Source organism: Heterodontus francisci, chromosome X (assembly GCF_036365525.1).
Source record: "Heterodontus francisci isolate sHetFra1 chromosome X, sHetFra1.hap1, whole genome shotgun sequence".
Classification (NCBI taxonomy): Eukaryota; Metazoa; Chordata; class Chondrichthyes; order Heterodontiformes; family Heterodontidae; genus Heterodontus; species Heterodontus francisci.
Window position 1 is genome coordinate 2,074,276 of NC_090421.1, and position 20,741 is coordinate 2,095,016.

The window sequence follows — 20,741 nt, forward strand, 5'->3', positions numbered from 1 at the left end:
CTGAGATTGATGGACTTTTCTGAGACAAGCGTATGAAAGGATACGGAGCCAAGGCATGTGGATGGAGCGGCATAGTGGCGCAGTGGTTAGCACCGCAGCCTCACAGCTCCAGCGAACCGGGTTCGATTCTGGGTACTGCCTGTGCGGAGTTTGCAAGTTCTCCCTGTGTCTGCGTGGGTTTTCGCCGGGTGCTCCGGTTTCCTCCCACCACCAAAAGACTTGCAGGTTAATAGGTAAATTGGCCATTATAAATTGCCCCTAGTATAGGTAGGTGGTAGGGGAATAGAGAAACAGGTGGGGATGTGGTAGGAATATGGGTTTAGTATAAATGGGTGGTTGATGGTCGGCACAGACTTGGGCCGAAGGGCCTGTTTCAGTGCTGTATCTCTAAATAAAATAAATAAAAAAAGATACAGATCAGCCAAGATCTCATTGAATGGCCTATTGCAGTGCCTATGTTCCTAAGTACACTGTACTCCTTAGGAGTTAACAATTTTAATGATCTTTAACTTTCACTTTGACCTTTTATTCCCTTTCCAGCCAAGGTTAGTCAACAGAAGTTTGATGCCACCCTAATGCATGCCATACCAGAGGTGGCAGCTCAAGAGAGGATGGTTGATGATGGCACAGGAAAAACAAAGGTACAGTACAATTATTACTTAATGTTGGTATTGAGAGAGATATAAACAAATGGATGGATGGGGAGATACTTGGGTGGATGGATAGAGAGACCAATGGATGGATGGGGAACACCTCTTCAAGTCTCAGCAAAACTTGTTTTGTTTCACCCAATTAGATCAATTGATGCTTCTTTTGAGGAGGAGGTTGAAATGTGGGTAGTCAGATCTTTAATCCAGTGCTGTACGGTTGCCTCGTTGCACCTGCTTCCAGTTCAATATACCAGTAGTCAAAATGCTGCAATGTGCCAAAGCAAACTGTAGAGTGTAGTTCAGCAGTGAAATCACTTCAGTTGACTTTGAAAAGCACTGTGAGGAAAGGTAATCTGGCACCATTTTGATTTTGTACCAGCTGCGCTATAACTTTTTAAACTCTGTTTTGAATATTTTTGGTACTAGCAGAGAGCCAGGGTCCCCATTTGGATGCCGTCCATTTTCTCTGGTCCTGATGCTGGTAATGAACGCCACCCTGCTCTTCACACCTGCTCTTACTATACAGTAAATGGAAAAGTCCTGGGGAAAATTGATGTCCAGAGAGATTTGGGTGTTCAGGTCCACTGTTCCCTGAAGGTGGCAACGCAGGTAAATAGAGTGGTCAAGAAGGCATACGGCATGCTTTCCTTCATCAGACGGGGTATTGAGTACAAGAGTTGGCAGGTCATGTTACAGTTGTATAGGACTTTGGTTCGGCCACATTTGGAATACTGCGTGCAGTTCTGGTTGCCACATTACCAAAAGGATGTGGATGCTTTGGAGAGGGTGCAGAGGAGGTTCACCAGGATGTTGCCTGGTATGGAGGGCGCTAGCTATGAAGAGAGGTTGAGTAGATTAGGATTATTTTCATTAGAAAGACGGAGGTTGAGGGGGGACCTGATTGAGGTGTACAAAATCATGAGAGGTATAGACAGGGTGGATAGCAAGAGGCTTTTTCCCAGAGTGGGGGATTCAATTACTAGAGGACATGAGTTCAAAGTGAGAGGGGAAAAGTTTAGGGGGGATATGCGTGGAAAGTTCTTTACGCAGAGGGTGGTGGGTGCCTGGAACGCGTTGCCAGCGGAGGTGGTAGATGCGGGCACGATGGCGTCTTTTAAGATGTATCTAGACAGATACATGAATGGGCAGGAAGCAAAGAGATACAGACCCTTAGAAAATAGGCGACATGTTTAGATAGAGGATCTGGATCGGCGCAGGCTTGGAGGGCCGAAGGGCCTGTTCCTGTGCTGTAATTTTCTTTGTTCTTTGTTCATATGATCGTAGATCTGTATTGTCTTTGCAGGTTTGGAGAATAGAAAACCTTGAATTGGTTCCCATGGAACCTGAGAGGCATGGCTTCTTCTATGGTGGCGACTGCTACTTGATTTTGTACACTTATCAAGTGAACAGGAAGCAGCATTATATTCTCTTTATTTGGCAGGTAAGGCTATCTGATGAGGACACAACCAAATACACCATAAACTACACGCAGCAGACTTCCAATTCAGACTTTACATTACAGATGGTCAAGTGGGCAGATTGGCTACACCTTTGATTTCTGATTTGCAAGCCACAAGTTGCCAAGACACTAGGCTTTTGTGTTCTATCTGAGGTGTGGAAGATCATCTTCAGATGGAGGAAATTGAATAGAAATGTGTAGTTAAGAGATGTATATGTTAATTGCAGTAGTGATTTGAACCTATGGAATATCATGCATCTGAAGAGATACTGAGGTGTGAACTGTTATCATTTGAACTAATAAATACCATACGTAGAAGGAATTTTCTAGGTTTTAGCTGTGGTTTAGTGGATAGCACTATTGTCTTTGAGTCAGAAAGTTGTGGGTTCAGGTCCCACTCCAGAGACATGACTGTAAAATTTGGGCTGATACTCCCAGTGCAGTACTGTCGGAGGTGCTGTCTTTTGAAATGAGATGTTAAACCAAGACCCTACCTGCTCTCTTGGATGGATGTAAAAGACCCCATGGTGCTATTTTGAAGAAGAGTAGGGAGTGTTCTCCCCAGTCTCTTGGCCAATATTTATCCCTCCATCAACATCTCTTTTCTTTATTTAAAAAAAATCATTATCTGGTTATTATCACATTGCTGTTTGTGGGAGTTTGCTGTATGTAAATTGGCTGCCATGGTTCATACATTACAATGTGACTACACTACAAAATTATCCCATGGTCGAATATCCTGAGGCACTTGCTGTCTGGATCCGTACATAAAGAAACCACATGTGAAGTACCAGAAGTCTGAGGGCACCTGTGGAACCACTACCTCATGGAAAGAGGTGGCCAATAGCATGGTATCTGTTGAAGAATGTTGAGACGTGAGCTACTTGTCATTGAAAATCGAGTGCTTTATTTTCATTGAGGACTTAGACACATAGTGAGGAATGACTTGGGTTATGGATAGCTTAACCAGATTTGTGCCTTTACTCCAAGGGTCGTCATGCCACCCAAGATGAATTGACTGCCTCAGCCTTTCATGCGGTCCAGCTGGACCAGAAGTTTGGTAATGAACCAGTGCAGATTCGGGTCACCATGGGCAAGGAGCCACGACACTTCATGACCATCTTCAAGGGCAAAATGATCATCTTTGAAGTAAGTCTGGTATAATGTGGACTAGTATGGGATTAAACCTTAGATTACCAGTGGGTAAAAGCACTAGCTCGCATGGGACTGGATAGTAAGATGTCCCTGGTTTGATCGCTGGTCGGTGCTAAATTAGTTGATCTCGTTTGCGGTGCTGCAACTGGTCTCAATTGAGAAAGTGCTGCATTATCAGATGAGATGTTACATGAAGGTCATGTCTACCTTTTCTAATGGTTTGGTGGGTTTTAAGACAGCATGAGCATAGAGTCCTCCCAGTGTTCTCTCCACCAACACCACCAAAAACAGATTATTTAGCCATTTTTCTCCTTGCCATTTGATGGACTTTGTATACAAATTGGCTGTGGGGATCCCCTACAAAACAATAGTGCCTTCATTTCCAAATAATTAACTGTCTGTGAAGCACTCTGAGTTATTTCTGAGAGAAATCATAAGGTGCTATACAAATGCGAATCTTCCTTTCTCAGTGGCCTTGGGTTAGGGAGGTAGCCTGTTTGTGTTGTAAATTCTATGTAGAAATCAGCCAGGGTTCCCACTCCTGATCAGTATTAGGTGACAAGGCATGTATGTGGATATCAGACTTTGCTGTAATCCCTTCAAGATTGATTAGCCGACTGATGCTGTCTCAGTTCACATGTGAAGAGTGCACACATGGACAAAACAGTGAAGGACCTGTTGGGCCCATAGCCTGACGTGTGTCAGCAAACGAAGTGGAAAAAAGGGAACACAATTGAAAAAGATACACACGATCTCCATACTGCCACTACTATGCTCTCCTACCATTGCCTGAATTGTATACTTTCACCTACCTTAGATGGCCAGCTGTAAGCATTTTACCTTCTAACATTCATATCACTATATCTGCCTTAGTTGGCCAACTACCAGTAACCGTAGGTGTGTACATAAAATTGGATAGAAGGAATTGGTTTACATTTTTCACGTTAAAGTTTTTTGTATTCGCTTCATGGGATGTGGACGTCACTGGCAAGGCCAGCATTTGTTGCCCATCCCTAATGGCCCTGGAGAAGGTGGTGATGAGCTGCCTTCTTGAACCGCTGTAGTCCATCTGGTGTGGGTACACCCACAGTGCTGTTAGGGATAATGTGATAATATTTCAATCGAGCTATGGGAAATCTATAGGGCAGTGGGATTAGTTTTAGATTGCCCTAGCAATGAGCCAGCACAGACACAATGGGCTAAATGGCCTCAATCTGTGTTATGTGATTCTATTTGTGAGTTGAATTCTCACTGTGTGATATTAGCATATACAAGGTGTGATTTCATCTCATTGCTTTTTAAAGGAATATGGTCCATCAAATGGCAAGGAAAAAAATGGTCAAATAATCTGTTTTTGGTGGTGGTTGCGAGAAGAAACAAACATTAGGCAAATCTTCTCTTCAAGCCTGTGATACCCTGATGAAAATGGTGTTGAACTACATTGTCGTACCACTAAATGTTTGTCAACCACTTTTTGCACGGAGGGCCTGCCCCTTCAAATATGATAGTTACCCTGTGTATTTATAAAGTGAATCTTTTGTTTGTTTGTTAGGGCGGCACTTCAAGGGAGAGCGGTAACTATCCAGAGCCACCTGTCAGACTCTTTCAGATTTATGGCTCTGAAAAGTCTAATACTAAGGCAATTGAGGTCCCGGCCTATGCTTCATCTTTCAACTCAAATGACGTCTTTCTTCTAAAGACAGAAACAAATTGCTACTTGTGGTGTGGAAAGGTAAAAGACTTTAAACCACAAGTGACACACTATCATTCAGGTATCTATGGATAACATTCAGAGCTCCTCATGTTGGCTCAGTTGCATGGCGTGGTTTGGAAGTTCAATCTCTGGTCTGTGCTGTTGGCTGTTCCCAGGAGTAATTGGCTGCAGCATCCCTGGGAATCACTGACAGGTGAATCCTGCTGGAGATGTCAGGTCTTAAGAGGGCAGGGTCAGGCTCTTCTGACGACACTCACACACACATACAGGGTGAGTGTAGGGTTGCCATCTCTGGCTAGACGTAATCCTGGAAGTTTCATTACATGACCTCCTGCCTCTAACTGCCCTGCCCCAACACTCCCACCATTGGTTGCCCAACATGTCCATCCTTGTGGCACACCCCCTTCCCCTGACAATTGGACAGTGAAATACTCTTTGTTTACCTGACTGGATGCTTTTTGACTGTCCGTTTCATTACATGACCTCCTGTGTAATTATGTCTCCAACCCAGACTCCCTTTGAGCATGGATTCCCACCACAGGAGAGTGGAGATTACCCTAAAACAACTTTTGTTCAAATCCTGCCAGCTAATAAACATCAAACTGTCCCCCTCCCCTCCTCTACCCATTCCAAGTAGAACATTTCCATCTTCCATACACTATCCTCATGACCTATCTGAATAAGATTTGTTGAATTACCATTGATTGATTGATGCTCAGTGTTAAGGCTATTTTTGTGCTGAGAGGATGGGCAGAGGTCACTTGAATAATCTCCCTTTGTACAGCAAACAACCACAGGAGGAGTAAAGGCCTTCATCCTTTATTTTGGACCAGATTCAAATGCAGATCTCAAAGATAAACAGATGTTATATGAAGCAGTACCAGAGAGGTGGAATGTTACCACTGGAGGTTCTTTATGGAATGTAGGGATGATATTCCTCTTTCTTCCTGTTATGTAGGGTTCCAGTGGGGATGAACGTGCAATGGCAAAAGAATTGGCTGCCATTGTTGCTAATGGAAATGAGACCATCATTGCTGAGGGCCAAGAACCACTGGTGTTCTGGGAAGCACTTGGTGGAAAGGCACCCTATGCAAATGACAAAAGGTAACGGCCATTTTTCCCAATTATTTTCCCTTTACACCCCTTCTTCAAAGATGAGTTAATGTTCCTCGGGCAGGGACTGTCCTCTGCTACCTTCTCCAAATATCCATTCTCCGCCTAGACAGTGAGTGTTAATGGACTTGCAGAAGGGGCCATGCCATAGTGGTAAGGAGTGGACATCTTGGCCAGCAGAAGTAAAGCCATCAGATAGGAGGCCAATGTACTCGGCGTCAGATAAGGATACCAGTAAGGGTTTAGGCTTTGGGTTAGGAGAATAATAGGAGTCAGTGTTTCTGGTCAGGAGACCAGCAGGAGTCAGCGGTGCCAACACTTTTCCAAAATTAGATTTCACGGGCACCCATTTCAGGTCTTCGTCGTTCTCGACCACTTCATGATGTCAATGAAGGGGAGCTCTTTCATTTTATTGGCTGCCATTTTGGAATGGCTAGTTAATGAGACCCTAGGAACGCACCATAACCTGGCTTTGTAGCAGCCCCCAGGCAGTGGAGGATTTTCTGGGCCTTCAGGAGAGGAAGAGGAATAAAATGGAACAGTGTTCTTGCTCTTCAAGTTGTTTCTGTTCCTGATAAAGAGTTCTTCCAATCCTGTGCAGACTGCAAGAGGAAGATGTGGATTTTCAACCTCGTCTGTTCGAGTGCTCCAATAAAACAGGGCGATTCATTGTAAACGAGGTCACAAACTTCACCCAAGATGACCTCAGCAAAGATGATGTCATGCTTCTGGATACATGGGATCAGGTAAAAAAGAATCAGCCAATGGAAGCGCAGTTGTCAAGTTATGGCCTGAAGATTAGTTTGCTGGTCTCATTCAGCATTCCGAAGGGATCGTTCCCTCCACGACACTCTGATCCATTCCTCCATTACCCCTCACACCTCGTCCCCTTCCCACACACCTTCCCATACAGTTGCAGGAGGTGTAATACCTGCCCTTTTACCTCCTCTCTCCTCATCATCCAAGATCCCAAACACTCCTTTCAGGTGAAGCAGTGATTTACTTGTACTTCCTTCAATTTAGTATACTGTATTCGCTGCTCGCAATGTGGCCTCCTCTACATTGGGGAGACCAAACGCAGATTGGGTGACCGCTTTGCGGAACACTTCTGCTCATTCTGAAAGCATGATCCCGAGCTTCCAGTTGCTTGCCATTTCAACACACCCCCCTGCTCTCATGCTCACATCGCTGTCCTTGGCCTGCTGCAGTGTTCCAGTGAACATCAACGCAAGCTCGAGGAGTATCTTACAATTAGGCACTCTACTGGCAGGACTCTTGTGGACTCAACATTGAGTTCAATAATTTCAGAGCATGACTGGCCTTTTTAAAAAAAAAAAATTTAAATTTAATTTTATTTTTTAACCATGTGCCTGTTTTTCATGTGCTTTTGGACAGAGCTGCTCATTACTCTGCCATTAACACTCTCTCTGGACTAATGCTTTGTTTTTCACCACAAGTGTTAACATTCTCTTTGTCTTTGTCCCATTATTCAATCTCTCCTGCCCTCTGCCCTATCAACACCTTCCCTATTGTTCTCTTCCCCCACCCCCTGCCTTCACTTGCTTAAAACCTAATTCTTTTCTAACCTCTGTCAGTTGACCTGAAACGTTAACTCTGCTTCTCTCTCCACAGATGCTGCCTGAGCTGCTAAGTGTTTCCAGCACTTTTTGTTTTTATTGCCGGTCTCATGTTTCCTCTCTGTGCTCAACCAATCAGGGATTGGCTTATTGCAGGATGAGAAGGTTGGAGAGCTGGTTTTTCCCCACTGAGGCGAGAGTCTTCCTCCTGAGCTTGTCCTATTTGGAGGAACAGGACAGAGCTGGTTAACGGTGCCAGTCTCAGTATGTAGACAATGAATTCAAATGTCCCCACTTGGGCACTGACTCTGCATCCATACTGTATGAAGCAAGCATCTGAACCACTCACACTCACTGACTGTTACTAAACAGCTCCCTCCTTTTTAAATACTTCTGTGCTGATCCAGGCGAGGAATGGAAAATGTCCAATGTCTGCATCCAGTGCTCCCAGATTAGAGCTCCCTCCATTTGCATCAAAAATGCACCCTAACACAAGTTAAGAAGGGAACTTGTCTCTGCACAGGGAGTGCTCGATGCTCACACTGTGGGCACTTTGGGTACAGAAATCATAGTTTTCAAAAATAATCAATGATTGTGATGTAAGCTGGGATACAGAAAGCTGGCTTGGTGCCATCCCAATGTTATTCCACTAAGGAGCTGTTAGTGACTGTCAAAGTAAAGTCTTCCATTCCAGGGTTGAATTAGAGACCCAGTTCCAGATAATGTTCAAATTGTCTTCCCTGATCATAACAGTTAGATTCCCCTCTCTAGTTTTTCTCTTTGATCTTTCTCCCTTTACCCCCTCTCCTCCTGCTACAGACTCATACCCGGGATTAGAGACCCAGGTGCAGCAATGGTTCACCCTGTGACCAAAGTGACAAACCATGAACAGATGTGGCTATTTAACTATGTGAGCTGCCGCAGTCAAACCGCATTCTACTGCCTTCCAACACCCATACACTCACATTTCTTGAGCGGTGGGGGGAGGGGGTGTCACTGGATAGCGGGAAGCTTCGCTGATTTAATTAGTATTGCACCATCCCTGAGAATAACTGTAGCCCCGCTGACAGATCAACTCATTCAACATAAACTGGGAGCTTGCTGGTCCACATCTTTCACCAGGTCGTCCTTTCATCAACTGAGAAAAAAAATATTTAGAATGGTAACCAAATGAGCTAACAGAAAAAAATCTGCATTTTTACATTTTCTCCATTGCTTTGACCTTTTTTCATACTTAGCCAGTTTCCATGTTGTAACTTCTATTTGGCCCAACCATTCCAAGCCAGTGTTTACCCTCCACGTGAGCAAATCATTCTAATCCCATTAACCCACCCTGTTCCCCTATTCCTTTCTTCCCTTTTCCTTCATCCACTTCCCACTCCTCTTACTCCCTTGTGCTCTGTAAGTCATCCAGTGCCATGTCCTCACCACTGCTATCTAATCCCCCGGGTGAAAATATCTGAGCTGGTGCATGAGAGTGCAAGAGCAAGTGATGCATGGGGTGAGTTAGGGGGTTTTGGGGCAGAGGCGTATGGAGCTGGAGATCCTGCAGGAACTTGTGTGGGCTTGAGTCTGACTTCATCTCTTTCAACATCCTCTTCCTTGTCTTCCTCCTCCTCCTCATTGTTCCTTGTGTTCCAGATTTTTCTGTGGATTGGCCAAGAGGCTAATGAGGTAGAAAGGAAGGAGGCCCTGACCACAGCGCAGAACTATCTGAAAACTCACCCCAGTGGCCGAGACCTTGGTACACCCATAATCATCATCAAACATGGCTTTGAGCCACCAACTTTCACTGGCTGGTTTGTGGCATGGGACATAAACAAATGGAGTGTAAGGGACCTCAGAACTTTGACCTCTGTATAGTAGCCTTTCAGTGGTATAGGGAAAGCAACAACGTGTTTAAAGTCTCCAGGGGTTACAAAGGAGAGAACTCCAAGTGTAGAGATGCACTAAACAAATTAAAATCTGTTAGAGGTCTCCCAGAGGCGTTAAGCAGAATACTAAACAATCCTTTCAGTTTTAGAACAGGGAAGGAAAATTGGAGAGCAAGCTGGAGGAATAAAACCGGTGGTAGTTAAAGATTAAATGGTTGAAATATTAAATGGATATTTTCTGAAAGTGTTCACTGCAGAGTGTAATACTAACTCACAAGGAAAGCATTCGAGTCAGGGTAAGCAGTTAAAGATTTCCAGGAAGATTTGGATCAGTTTTGTCATTGAGCAGATAAATGGCACTAATGTAAAGTGGTGCACATTTGTCCAATGAAACTGAGATGTAACTGTACAATAAATGGAATCACATTAGCACAGAGAAGCTTGGGAAGGGACTTGGGAGTAATAGTGGACACGTGTCCAGACAATGTAATGAAGTCATTACAAAAGCTACAGAATGCTAGCATATATAACCAGAACAGTAGACTAGAAGTCTGCTGACCAGTCCTCACCATACTGTGTTCACTATATTTTACTACATTAAAGGTGCTATATAAATGCCTGGTGGTTCAATTTCAAAAACATGAGAATCAAGAACAGGAAAGGGTCATTTCAGCCCATTAAGCTTACTTCTCTAGAACTCTTAACTTACCCAGCTCAAAATCAAACTCACTTTTTTTTTGTCTTCTCCAGGGAGGCAAAACATATGAACAGTTGAAAAAAGAGCTTGGAGACACTGCGGCTATTATCCAGATCACAACTGTAAGTGTCATCTCATATAGCTCCTCCTAGTCTCCAGATACCCCATCTTGATAAAGTCCCACACAGGAGGTTAGTAAACAAAATTAGAGCACATGGGATTGGGGGTAATATACTGCAATGGATTGAGAATTGGTTAACAGACAGAAACAGAGAGTCGGAGTAAATGGGTCATTCTCAGGATGGCAGGCTGTTACTAGTGGGGTACCACAAGGATCAGTGCTTGGACCACAGCTGTTCACAATCTATATCAATGATTTGGAATTGGGGACGAAATGTAATATTTTCAAATTTGCTGATGACACAAAACTCAGAGGGAATGTAAGTTGTGAGGAGAATGTAAGGAGGCTTCAAGGAAATTTGGACAGGCTGAGTGAATGGGCAAGAACATGGCAGATGGAATATAATGTGAATAAGTGTGAAGTGATCCACTTTGATTTAAAAAAAAAAAAACAGAAAGGCAGAGTATTTCTTAAATGGTGAGAGGTTGGGAAGTGTTGATGTCCAAAGGGACCTGGGTGTCCTTGTTCATGAGTCACTAAAAGCTAATATGCAGGTACAGCAAGCAATTAGGAAGGCAAATGGTATGTTGGCCTTCATCACAAGGCGTTTTGATTACAGGAGTAAAGATGTCGTGCTACAATTGTATAAAGCCTTGGTGAGACCGCACCTGGAGTACTGTACACAGTTTTGGTCGTCTTATCTAAGGAGGGATATACTTGCTACAGAGGGAGTGCAATAGAGGTTCACCAGACTAATCCCTGGGATGGTGGGATTGTCTTACGAGGAGAGATTGCAGAAATTGGGCCTGTATTCTCTAGAGTTTTGAAGAATGGGAGGTGATTGCATTGTAACTTTAAAAATTCTTACAGGGTGTGACAGGGTAGATGTGAATAGGATGTTTCCTCTGGCTGGTGAGTCTAGAACCAGGGGACATAGAATAAGGGGCAGGCCATTTAAGGCTGAGATGAGGAGGAATTTCTTTACTCAGAGGGTGGCGAATCTATGGAATTCTCTAGCCCAGAGGGCTGTGGAAGCTCAATTATTGAGCATGTTGAAGACAGAAATCGATAGATTTCTGGATACTAATGACATCAAGGGATATGGGGATAGTGGGGAAAAATGGCGTAGAGATGGATGATCAGCCATGATCTGTTTGAATGGCGGAGCAGGCTCGACGGGCCGAATGGCCTACTTCTGCTCCTATTTCCTATGATCCTACTCTCCCTCCCTGCACTCTTACTGTCTCCTATTCTAAATCATTCTTTCCCAAGACCTCAACACTGCTCTGAGTCTTGGTTCCTCTTACAATCTCCTGGCTTTTAAAACTCATGTTTGCCTTTATCTGCTTATTGATTTACTTCATGTTCTCTTGTACTCTCTTTGCCCTTGGTGATCTCCTCTCTGGGCCTTGGCCAGATGGGGAATGTCTAACAGTGGCTGTCTCTTTGCAAATCACAAACTCTATTAATGAGATAGAATGAACTATGGTTTCATTCCTCTGCCTGTGACTTATTCTCTATCGTGACTTATATTACCATAAAATGCCCCAAGCCACTTCTGAGTTGTTGGTAATTAGGCTAAAAAAAAAAACTTTTTTTTACATAGATCAAGCTCACTTTCCCACCTTCTCATCGCCACCTCTTAATTCTTTCTCTCTCCGTCCATTTGCCTGTTGAACCCATTGATACTTCAATGTCCAGCCCTGGGAAATTATTCCACATCCCAATCACCCTTTGTGTGAGAAAGTTCACCCTTTCTTATTACTTGTATCCCCTGCTAATTGAACCCTTCATCACAGTGAACAATTTTCCCAGATCAACTTTGCCAATTCCTTAGTATAGTCTTTAATGTGCGGGTACCATGTGCTAAAGATATTGCGTCATTTAGTGGCACAGCGAGCCTAACGTTATGTGACAGGACCACCTAAAGTGGAGATAAGAGATCCACTTTAGAAAATCCACATGAGGAAAAAAGTCTTTAAATAAAAGGTTATTCAAAAATAAATCCAAATTCAGTGATTAATAACATTTTATTTAATACAGGATTTGAATGGGACAGACTCAGACAGCAAGGTGGGCTCATACAAGTGCTACCCTCCAGAGGCACTGATTAATAAACAAAGACATCACTTGCCTGAAGGTGTCAACCCGACTAGAAAGGAGGTTAGTCCTGCTCTTCCATTCCACTTGTAACTTTGAGCTGCTGGTATAACAGCTGATAATGGAGATGAAGGGATGGAAACTATGGGTAGTAAGAGACTGAAGGCTTTCTTACATAGAAAGAGAGTAGCTGACAGCTCATATGGGGCTCTCCTTCTGTTAGGTGCACTCCACAGTACAAACAATCCAATGGTTAAGGAACTGGTAGCATCTTAGACACACAGAAATCTGGGAATACGGATCTCATTGCCTCTTAGTGCTGCACTGGACAGTGCATTTCCTAACTAAGCCATAAGAGCTGGTAGACTTGAAAGAAGGTTTTGGGGGTGAGGATGAAACTCTCAATTTCGCTCATTGGGTCTTCCATCCCCCACACTGGGGCGGAGATGTGTGGGGGGAGAGTTGCTCGCTGGTCTGAAATTGGCCACTAAGAGGCATGTGAGAGTAGCTCAGTGTTGATGCTCCCTCTGATTGTTGCCTCCATATCCAGGAGGAGGCGTTTGGCCTTTGTTTAGTGCCTCTAAAATGGCAGGAGACCTACTTGTGTCAAGTGTCTCCTGCCCAGCCAAAAACAGGTCCATCTCTGCTGGTGGTGGAAGATTGCAGACAAGCAAATAAACATAGGAAAATGTCAGACAAGAAAAAAAAAACAACTGGTCCATTCAGCTTGGCGCCATAGAGTCGGGTCCATCCACCCAGAGTCTCACGATCTCCTGGGAGAGGCGAAACAAACAGATAAAAGCCCAGGCCAATTTTGGGGGAAAGTCTGGAAAATACCTCTCCGATCCTGAGGCGATCAAAAGGGGTCCAGTAGATCACATTGACCGTGATTTAAAATGGCAGGAGACCTACTTGTATCAAGTGTCTCCTGTCCAGCCAAAAACAGGCCCATCTCTAACTTGCAGATAAGTAACAAAAGTGTGTTTACCACATGAGCCAACAGCTTGGGGCCTACTACTCTGTGGTGCTGATGCTGTAACTCCCTACGCTACTACTCTGAGGTGCTGAGGCCAATAGCATCCCAATTGCCACCTAGCTGAGATCAGCCAACTCAGCAGATCCAACAACTAGTATATGACTATATTTACTACTATATTTGTACATACATGAAGAAAGTGATAGGTAGGGATTGTTCTGCAGGATTCACATTTGGTGATGCGGGGGCTGTGGAAAGCGAATTCAATCACGGTGGGGGAAGGGTGGAGGAGGCCATCAATGATGAAGTCAAATTCAGCTCACGGAGGATTCCAAAAAGATTTGAATCCATTCCTACGAGCCGCAGCATGAAAGCTGAGAACGTTCTAGAAGTGTGGAGAGGATTAAAACTGAACCCGAAAACTTCCTTCACAGAACTCCCTGACAGACCAGGATTTCAAAATGGTTTTCGGCCTGTCGAGGGGTATGTTCACTGCGCTTCCCAGCTGGAAACAGATAAGCTTGAAGAAGTCGAAAGGAATGTTCTGAAAGGTGATGGAGAACTGGATAACGCTTGCTCTGCCATTTCTGTCAATAGAGATTCTGCCTTCTGCATCAGTTACACTTTTACATTGAGCCTTCTGTCGCTATAGTTTAGGCAATGTCCCGAAACCACCCCACCTTCCAGGAAAGGAAAACACACCAACACCACCTATTCTGCAAAAGGTTGAACAGAAGCCCAACCACCCAATTAGTCACAATTATTAAAAAAAGAATAAACGTTACATATCTCCACTTAATTACTTAGAATTAACTGATCCATCGCATCACAAAGGGTACAAAGGCCATGCCATATGGGAGGAGTGTCGAACATAGAAATAAGAGTAGGCCATTCAGCCTATTGGTCTTTTTCCACCATTCTGTTAGTCACAAAAGGAAAAACACTTTATGTCCAAGTTATCTTTTTGATAAATCGACCATACTTCCCCAACATTCTCTTCATATCCCACAACTCCTTCTCTGTCCAGAAGTACACAAGGAATCATGGAGTGATAAAAGGAGCTTCTGTCCATCAACCTCACTCATTCCACAGACCATACACCATGGCATGGACTCTACCCCACCCATTTAATCTGTGGGGTAATTGAACAGAACTTCCCAATATTTATCCAGCTGCACAATTCAATCAGACTTCCTGCTGGTAAGCTGTGGTTTGACTCCTCTGATGCCCATGTGAAGAGTCTTTGTCACCAAGAAGTCACCAAAACAGATACCAGGAAGTTCCCCATAGGAAGGGAAAGAGAGAGGGAAAAACAAAGTGACATTTCCCTCTCTGTCTCCAACCTATATTATGTATCTCTTTGTGACTGTGGCTGTGACTTTGAATGCGTCTATGCAGCAGGTCTCCAGCCTGTCTTCTTGGCTTAGGATAATATGGGGTACAGGAAGAAGGGAGAAGTGGGGAGCAATATAACAAGATAACAACATTCCCGAATCTTCAAGGGTTGAAGGCATACTGTATGTGCAGACAGTTGGTGCCATTAATCACAGGCTATTTAGCTTCCAGAAGTGTAATCTTGGGTCACTCTGAGACACACAGATAGGAGGGAAACCTCACCGGTGAGAACCAGATAGACAGATCTGAGACACAGAGGGGCCAGAAGGATCTTAGAGATACAAGGAATGGAGGTGGATCAGACAGCAGCCAACTGCAGTCTGTGTAAGTCTAGTCTGGTACCTAGTTCAGAATGTTCAAACTCTATATGAAGCAGTCAATGTGACGGAGACTTCTCCTGGCTGCTATCTGGGGTTGCTGAATCACACTCCTCACCATCTCCTTGCCTAGTTATCTCTTTATACTGTCTGTTTCAACCCCCTTTTTCTGGTAACAGATCTCAGGAAGTTTATTATTACTCTTTGGGTGAAGACAGTGCCATCTAATTTCCCATCTTACTTGCAAGGTGTCATCTGTGGCTCAGTGGAGAGCGTTCTTGCCTCTGAGCCAAAAGGTTGTGGGTTAACGTCCCGCTCCAGAGATTTGAGCCCCGTAATCCAGATTGATACTTCAGTAAAGTGCTGATCAAGTGTCAAGAGGTGCAGTCTTTCAGATGAGACATTAAACCTCTCAGGTGGACCTTAAAGATCCAATGGCACTATTTGAAGAACAGGAGAGTTCTCCCTCAACCAACATCACTAAAACAGATTATCTGGTCATTATCTCATTGTTGTGTATGGGAACTTGCTGTGTGCAAATTGGCTGCTGTGTTACAACAATGGCCACACTGCAAAAGTACTTCATTGGCTGTAGAATGCTCTGGGACACCCTGAGATCATGAAAGGTGCTGTTTAAATGCAAGTTCTTACTTATATCTCCCTAATTTTAACATATGTCCCTTGTTGTTGGAGCCTTTTTGCCATTTGCCTGAACATAATTATATCTTTAGAAAAGTGTAACAGCAGCAATTTTTAGATTTAAGAAAGCATTAGTTTTTGAGAGAGGCCCTGGACCTATTAACTTACAGGATCGCACGAGGAGAGCAATACATGGAACACAGACCTGGAATAGCCAGCAACAGAACATGGAACAGAGAGCTGTGGCAGTCAGCCTGCTCACAGACAGCCAACCAGCAATAAGCCAGCTCTTTGAAAGTCCGCAAATAGCTCGCAGACAGCTTGCACGCAGACCATCCGCAGACAGCTCGCAGACAGCTTGCACGCAGACCATCCGCAGACAGCTTGCACGCAGACCATCCGCAGACAGCTCGCAGACAGCTTGCACGCAGACCATCCGCAGATAGCTCGCAGACAGCTTGCACGCAGACAGCTTGCAGACCATCTGCAGACAGCTCGCAGACAGCTTGCAAGCAGACAATCCGCAGACCGCTTGCATGCAGACCATCCGCAGACAGCTCGCAGACAGCTTGCAAGCAGACAATCCGCAGCCAAGTTCACGTGCAGACAGCTTGTAGACAGTCTGCAGTTACCTAGCCAGTAAGCTTGCAGCCAACTGGTGAACCCATAAGGAGTCTGCGGTCAGGCAACCACCGCCAGCAGAATGTGGAGCTGAGATTCCCAGGTTGTGGAGGGCAGGAGCAGTGGGATTGGAGGTAATGGCAGAACAGGACCAGGCAGTAGGAGCAGTGGTGGAAGCCTTGTTCCTCGAGACTTTAACTGAGAAGCTGATTCCATTATACTCCTCCCAATTCTGGGACCAAATTCAAAATGCCCCCTGCCCTATCACACACCTCCCCTTTTGTTCTCTTCCCCACAACCTCCCCCACCCCACCCCACCCCACCCCCTTCACTTGCTTAAAACCCAATTCTTTTCTAACCTTTGCCAGTTCTGATGAAAGGTCACAAACCTGAAACATTAACTCTGCTTCTCTCTCCACAGATGCTGCCTGACCTGCTGAGTATTTCCAGCACTTTGTTTTTATTTCAAAATTTAACATCCTGCTGTTATTTTTTCATGTGTGTTCTTGTCCCAAAATCTGGTGGAGGAGGAATTTGACAGCACAGCTCGGGCCATACAGAATTCTATCAATTCAATTCAAAATCATGAAAACACCAATTAGATCGCCTTTCCAGAGAAAACAAGCCATTCTTCCTCAGCCTTCCCACAATTACTTCAATTCCTGATTACCTGGAAGCAGTGTAAACTGCTCAGAACAAAATCCTGTAACCAGGGACACAGATGTGAGGGTTCTTCAATCCAGCTTACTTTATAGATGACAGCGTCTTGCTGTTGCCTCAGACCCACTCACCTGAGGCCACCTGTGACCCTCATTCTTTGGAGGAATGCGGCAGCTGCTGTACATTAGATATGTTTTCCACCTTGATTAATCCAGTAGATGATTCTTCACAACCAATTTTATTTGAAGGGTTTTACTTCCCTGGTAAAACAGGAAAATAGCTTGTACAAGGGAGTAACTACAATAAAGGGCTTTATTAGCAGTTTGTACAGTAATGTTCTTGAACTGCGCACAATATTCCAGGTGGAGTTTGACCAACACCTTATGCAGCAACAGTAGAATCTCTTCAGATTTGTACTACTTTGGCCTGTGTAACCCAACCTCTTTTTATTTTGTTAAATGTGTTTATTTCTGTGGTGGGTTTAGGTTAAAAAAAGGTGCTCCAACTGCTGAGATTTTTTTAAAAACATTTTCTCACAAAATTCCTGCTCTAAGCATCTCATTTCATGCTAAATCAACGTGTGTGTTTATCAGGAATCAACCAGGCACTAATTCAGTAACATGGTGACTGGGAAATGAGATTTCAGAAACAATTTGGACGAGGCTGCACTCTAACGGTCACAAATAAAAGTTGTTTCAAAGCCATTGATTGTCTGTGTTTACTGCACTGCAAGCTGTCTTAAGTTGAACTTAACGGTTAAGATTTTTAGCAGAGCTGTCAACATTGGACAAGTTTAAGCTGAGATAGTTTCGGTCTCAAGTTATCAACTTGGCGCTAAGCATAAGCACAATAAAAAGCGCTAACACATGGATGAGATGTTCACGACTGTGGGCTTTACTTTCTTATGATGGAGAGCAAAAATGAGTCTTCTGCAGTACTCTCAGGTCTGCCTTTTACAAGAGAAGTAACACATTGATTACTAAACTACATTTAAGTGTCACTCTAGTTCAGTGGGGGCAGAGGTCCCTGTACCTCTGCAGCATACAATTGTGGGTTCTAGCTCCACTCTTGGCCATGGAAGACTCGAGCTTCTATAGGTCAGAAAAGGAAAAATTGAGGTTCCCATGATATATAATTAGTGGCTTAGTGTGTAATGTGCTAACCCATACACACCCATGTTCCTGCTCTTGACTGCTATTCAATGATTTCCCCTGGTAGATAACGAACCTGTGTGGATGTTAGAGAAAAAAGATTGGGCTGAGATTTGTTGAACAGCCCACCATCACCACTCGCTGATTGGGCTTACACATAAAGTATGGACAAGATACCAGAGTTGCAGCCAGCACCCTCAGAACCATATCCCAGTAAAAGCCAACGCCTTCAGGACCATACCCTATGAAGAGCTAGCACCCTCAAGACCGTACCCCAGTAAGAGCCAGCACCCTCAAAACCTAACTCCGGTGAGCCTGCACCCTCAGAATTGTACCCAATTGACAGCCTGGTGCGTCAGAACCATACCCCAGTAACAGCCAACACCTTCAGAACCATACCCTAGTAGGAGCCAGCACCCTCCAGACCATACCCCAGTGAGAGCCAGCACCTTCAGAACTGTACCCAATTGAGAGCCAGTACCCTCAAAAAACCATACCCCAGTAAAAACCAGTGCCCTCAAAATCTAACCCCAGTGAGAGCCAGCACCTTCAGAACCATACCCTAGTAGGAGCCAGCACCCTCCAAACCATACCCCAGTGAGAGCCAGCACCTTCAGAACTGTACCCAATTGAGAGCCAGTACCCTCAAAAAACCATACCCCAGTAAAAACCAGTGCCCTCAAAATCTAACCCCAGTGAGAGCCAGCACCTTCAGAACCATACCCTAGTAGGAGCCAGCACCCTCCAGACCATACCCCAGTGAGAGCCAGCACCTTTGGAACTGTACCCAATTGAGAGCCAGTACCCTCAAAAAACCATACCCCAGTAAAAACCAGTGCCCTCAAAATCTAACCCCAGTGAGAGCCAGCACCTTCAGAACTGTACCCTAGTAAGAGCCAGTGCCCTCAAGACTGCACCCCAATAACAGCCAGCACCCTCAAAAACCTAACCCGTGACAGCTTGAGCTCTCAGAACTATACCCTAGTAAGAGCCATTACCCTTAAAACCGTATCCCAATAAGTCAGCATGCTCAGAATCATACCCAGTCAGAGCCAGTGCCCTCGGGAGAGGAGGGAGCACATCAGAGGGAGGAGGAATTAACTTAACTTAAATGCATATACTAGGATCTCTGTGACGTATGAGCAAATGGGAAAGTACGCTTTTGCTTCAGAGCTACGTTTGTAACCACACATTTGCAGAAGTGAAAATGAAAAATAAAAAGCAAAGGGAAAGTTCCCCTGCGCAATATGCAGCAAAATCTATAATACTCAGTTTTTGTCTGTCGGGACTGGTTTGATTGGAGGGATGGGGATGGCATGAGTGGGATGGAAGGAATGGGATTGCGATGGCATGAGAGGAATGGCATGGGAAGGATGGGATGGGAGCAGTGGATGAGATGATGGAATTGGTTAAAATTGTGGCAAAATGGCAGGGACAATTATTTGATACAACTTATTCAAAAGCTATTCTTTGTGCTAAAAATGAAGATTCACTAGATTTGAATGGAAGTGTGTTAGAAAAGCTGTCAGGTGAATTAAAAGAATACATCAGCTTTGATTTTATAGACAAAGATGACAACAGTCTATACTCCAGTTTCAACACAGTCTAACTCCAATAGGCATGCCACTGCACAAACTTAGGATCAAGGCAGGAGCAGTTATAATGTTGCTACGAAACTTGAATCCTAAACAAGGCCTTTGTCAGTGGCAGCCTGTGGCTCAGTGGGTAGTAGCATTCTTGCCTGAGTCAGAAGGTTGTGAGTTCAAGTCCCATTTCACAGACTTGAGCCCCATCAGCCAGGCTGATGCTCCCAGTGCAGTACTGAGGGAGTGCTATCTTTTGGATGAGAAGTTAAACTGAGGCCCTGCCTGCCCTCTCGTGGATGTAAAAGATTCCACGGCACATTTTGAAGAGCAGGGGAGTTATTCCTAGTCTTTTGGCCAATATTTATTCTTCAACCAACATCTAAAACAGGTTAATAAAAGCAAAATACTGCAGATGCTAGAAATCTGAAATAAAAACAAGAAATGCTAGAAATACTCAGCAGGTCTGGCAGCATCTGTGGAGAGAGAAGCAGAGTTAATGTTTCAGGTCAGTGACCTTTCATCAGAACAGTTCTGAAGGGTCACTGACCCGAAAAGTTAACTCTGCTGCTCTCTCCACAGATGCTGCCAGACCTGCTGAGTATTTCCAGCATTTCTTGTTTTTATACCTAAAACAGGTTATTTGGTCATTTATCTTATTGCTGTTTGTGGGAGCTTGCTGTGCACAAATTGGCTGCCACATTTCCTACAACAGTGAGTATACTTCAAAAGTACTTCACTGGCTGTAAAGTGCTTTAGGACATCTTGAGGTATGAAAGGTGTTACACAAATGCAAGTCTTTTTTTGCAGTGTTGTTCTGTTCTGCAGTATCCCCTCAGGCAAATATATGTAAATTTGAAGGTACATATGCAGAATTCTAGGGGTGGGGTTCGAGTGGGGAGACTGGAAATAACAGTGGAATGTTATATGAACACTTTA

General features: G+C 44.3%; 1 protein-coding gene across 1 annotated transcript in view; it reads left to right on the forward strand.

Annotated features, from left to right (window-relative positions):
* avil (advillin) overlaps positions 1-14,648 on the forward strand; it is a 42,280-nt gene extending 27,632 nt beyond the window's left edge. Inside the window, exons 12-21 of the mRNA XM_068024919.1 lie at positions 541-641; positions 1,954-2,091; positions 3,100-3,258; positions 4,817-4,996; positions 5,937-6,082; positions 6,693-6,837; positions 9,310-9,498; positions 10,293-10,361; positions 12,404-12,523; positions 13,871-14,648. Of these exons, the coding sequence (XP_067881020.1) occupies positions 541-641; positions 1,954-2,091; positions 3,100-3,258; positions 4,817-4,996; positions 5,937-6,082; positions 6,693-6,837; positions 9,310-9,498; positions 10,293-10,361; positions 12,404-12,523; positions 13,871-13,984 (1,361 nt within the window). The 3' untranslated portion in view covers positions 13,985-14,648. The remainder of the gene's footprint in view (positions 1-540; positions 642-1,953; positions 2,092-3,099; positions 3,259-4,816; positions 4,997-5,936; positions 6,083-6,692; positions 6,838-9,309; positions 9,499-10,292; positions 10,362-12,403; positions 12,524-13,870) is intronic.
* Positions 14,649-20,741: the final 6,093 nt, after the last annotated feature.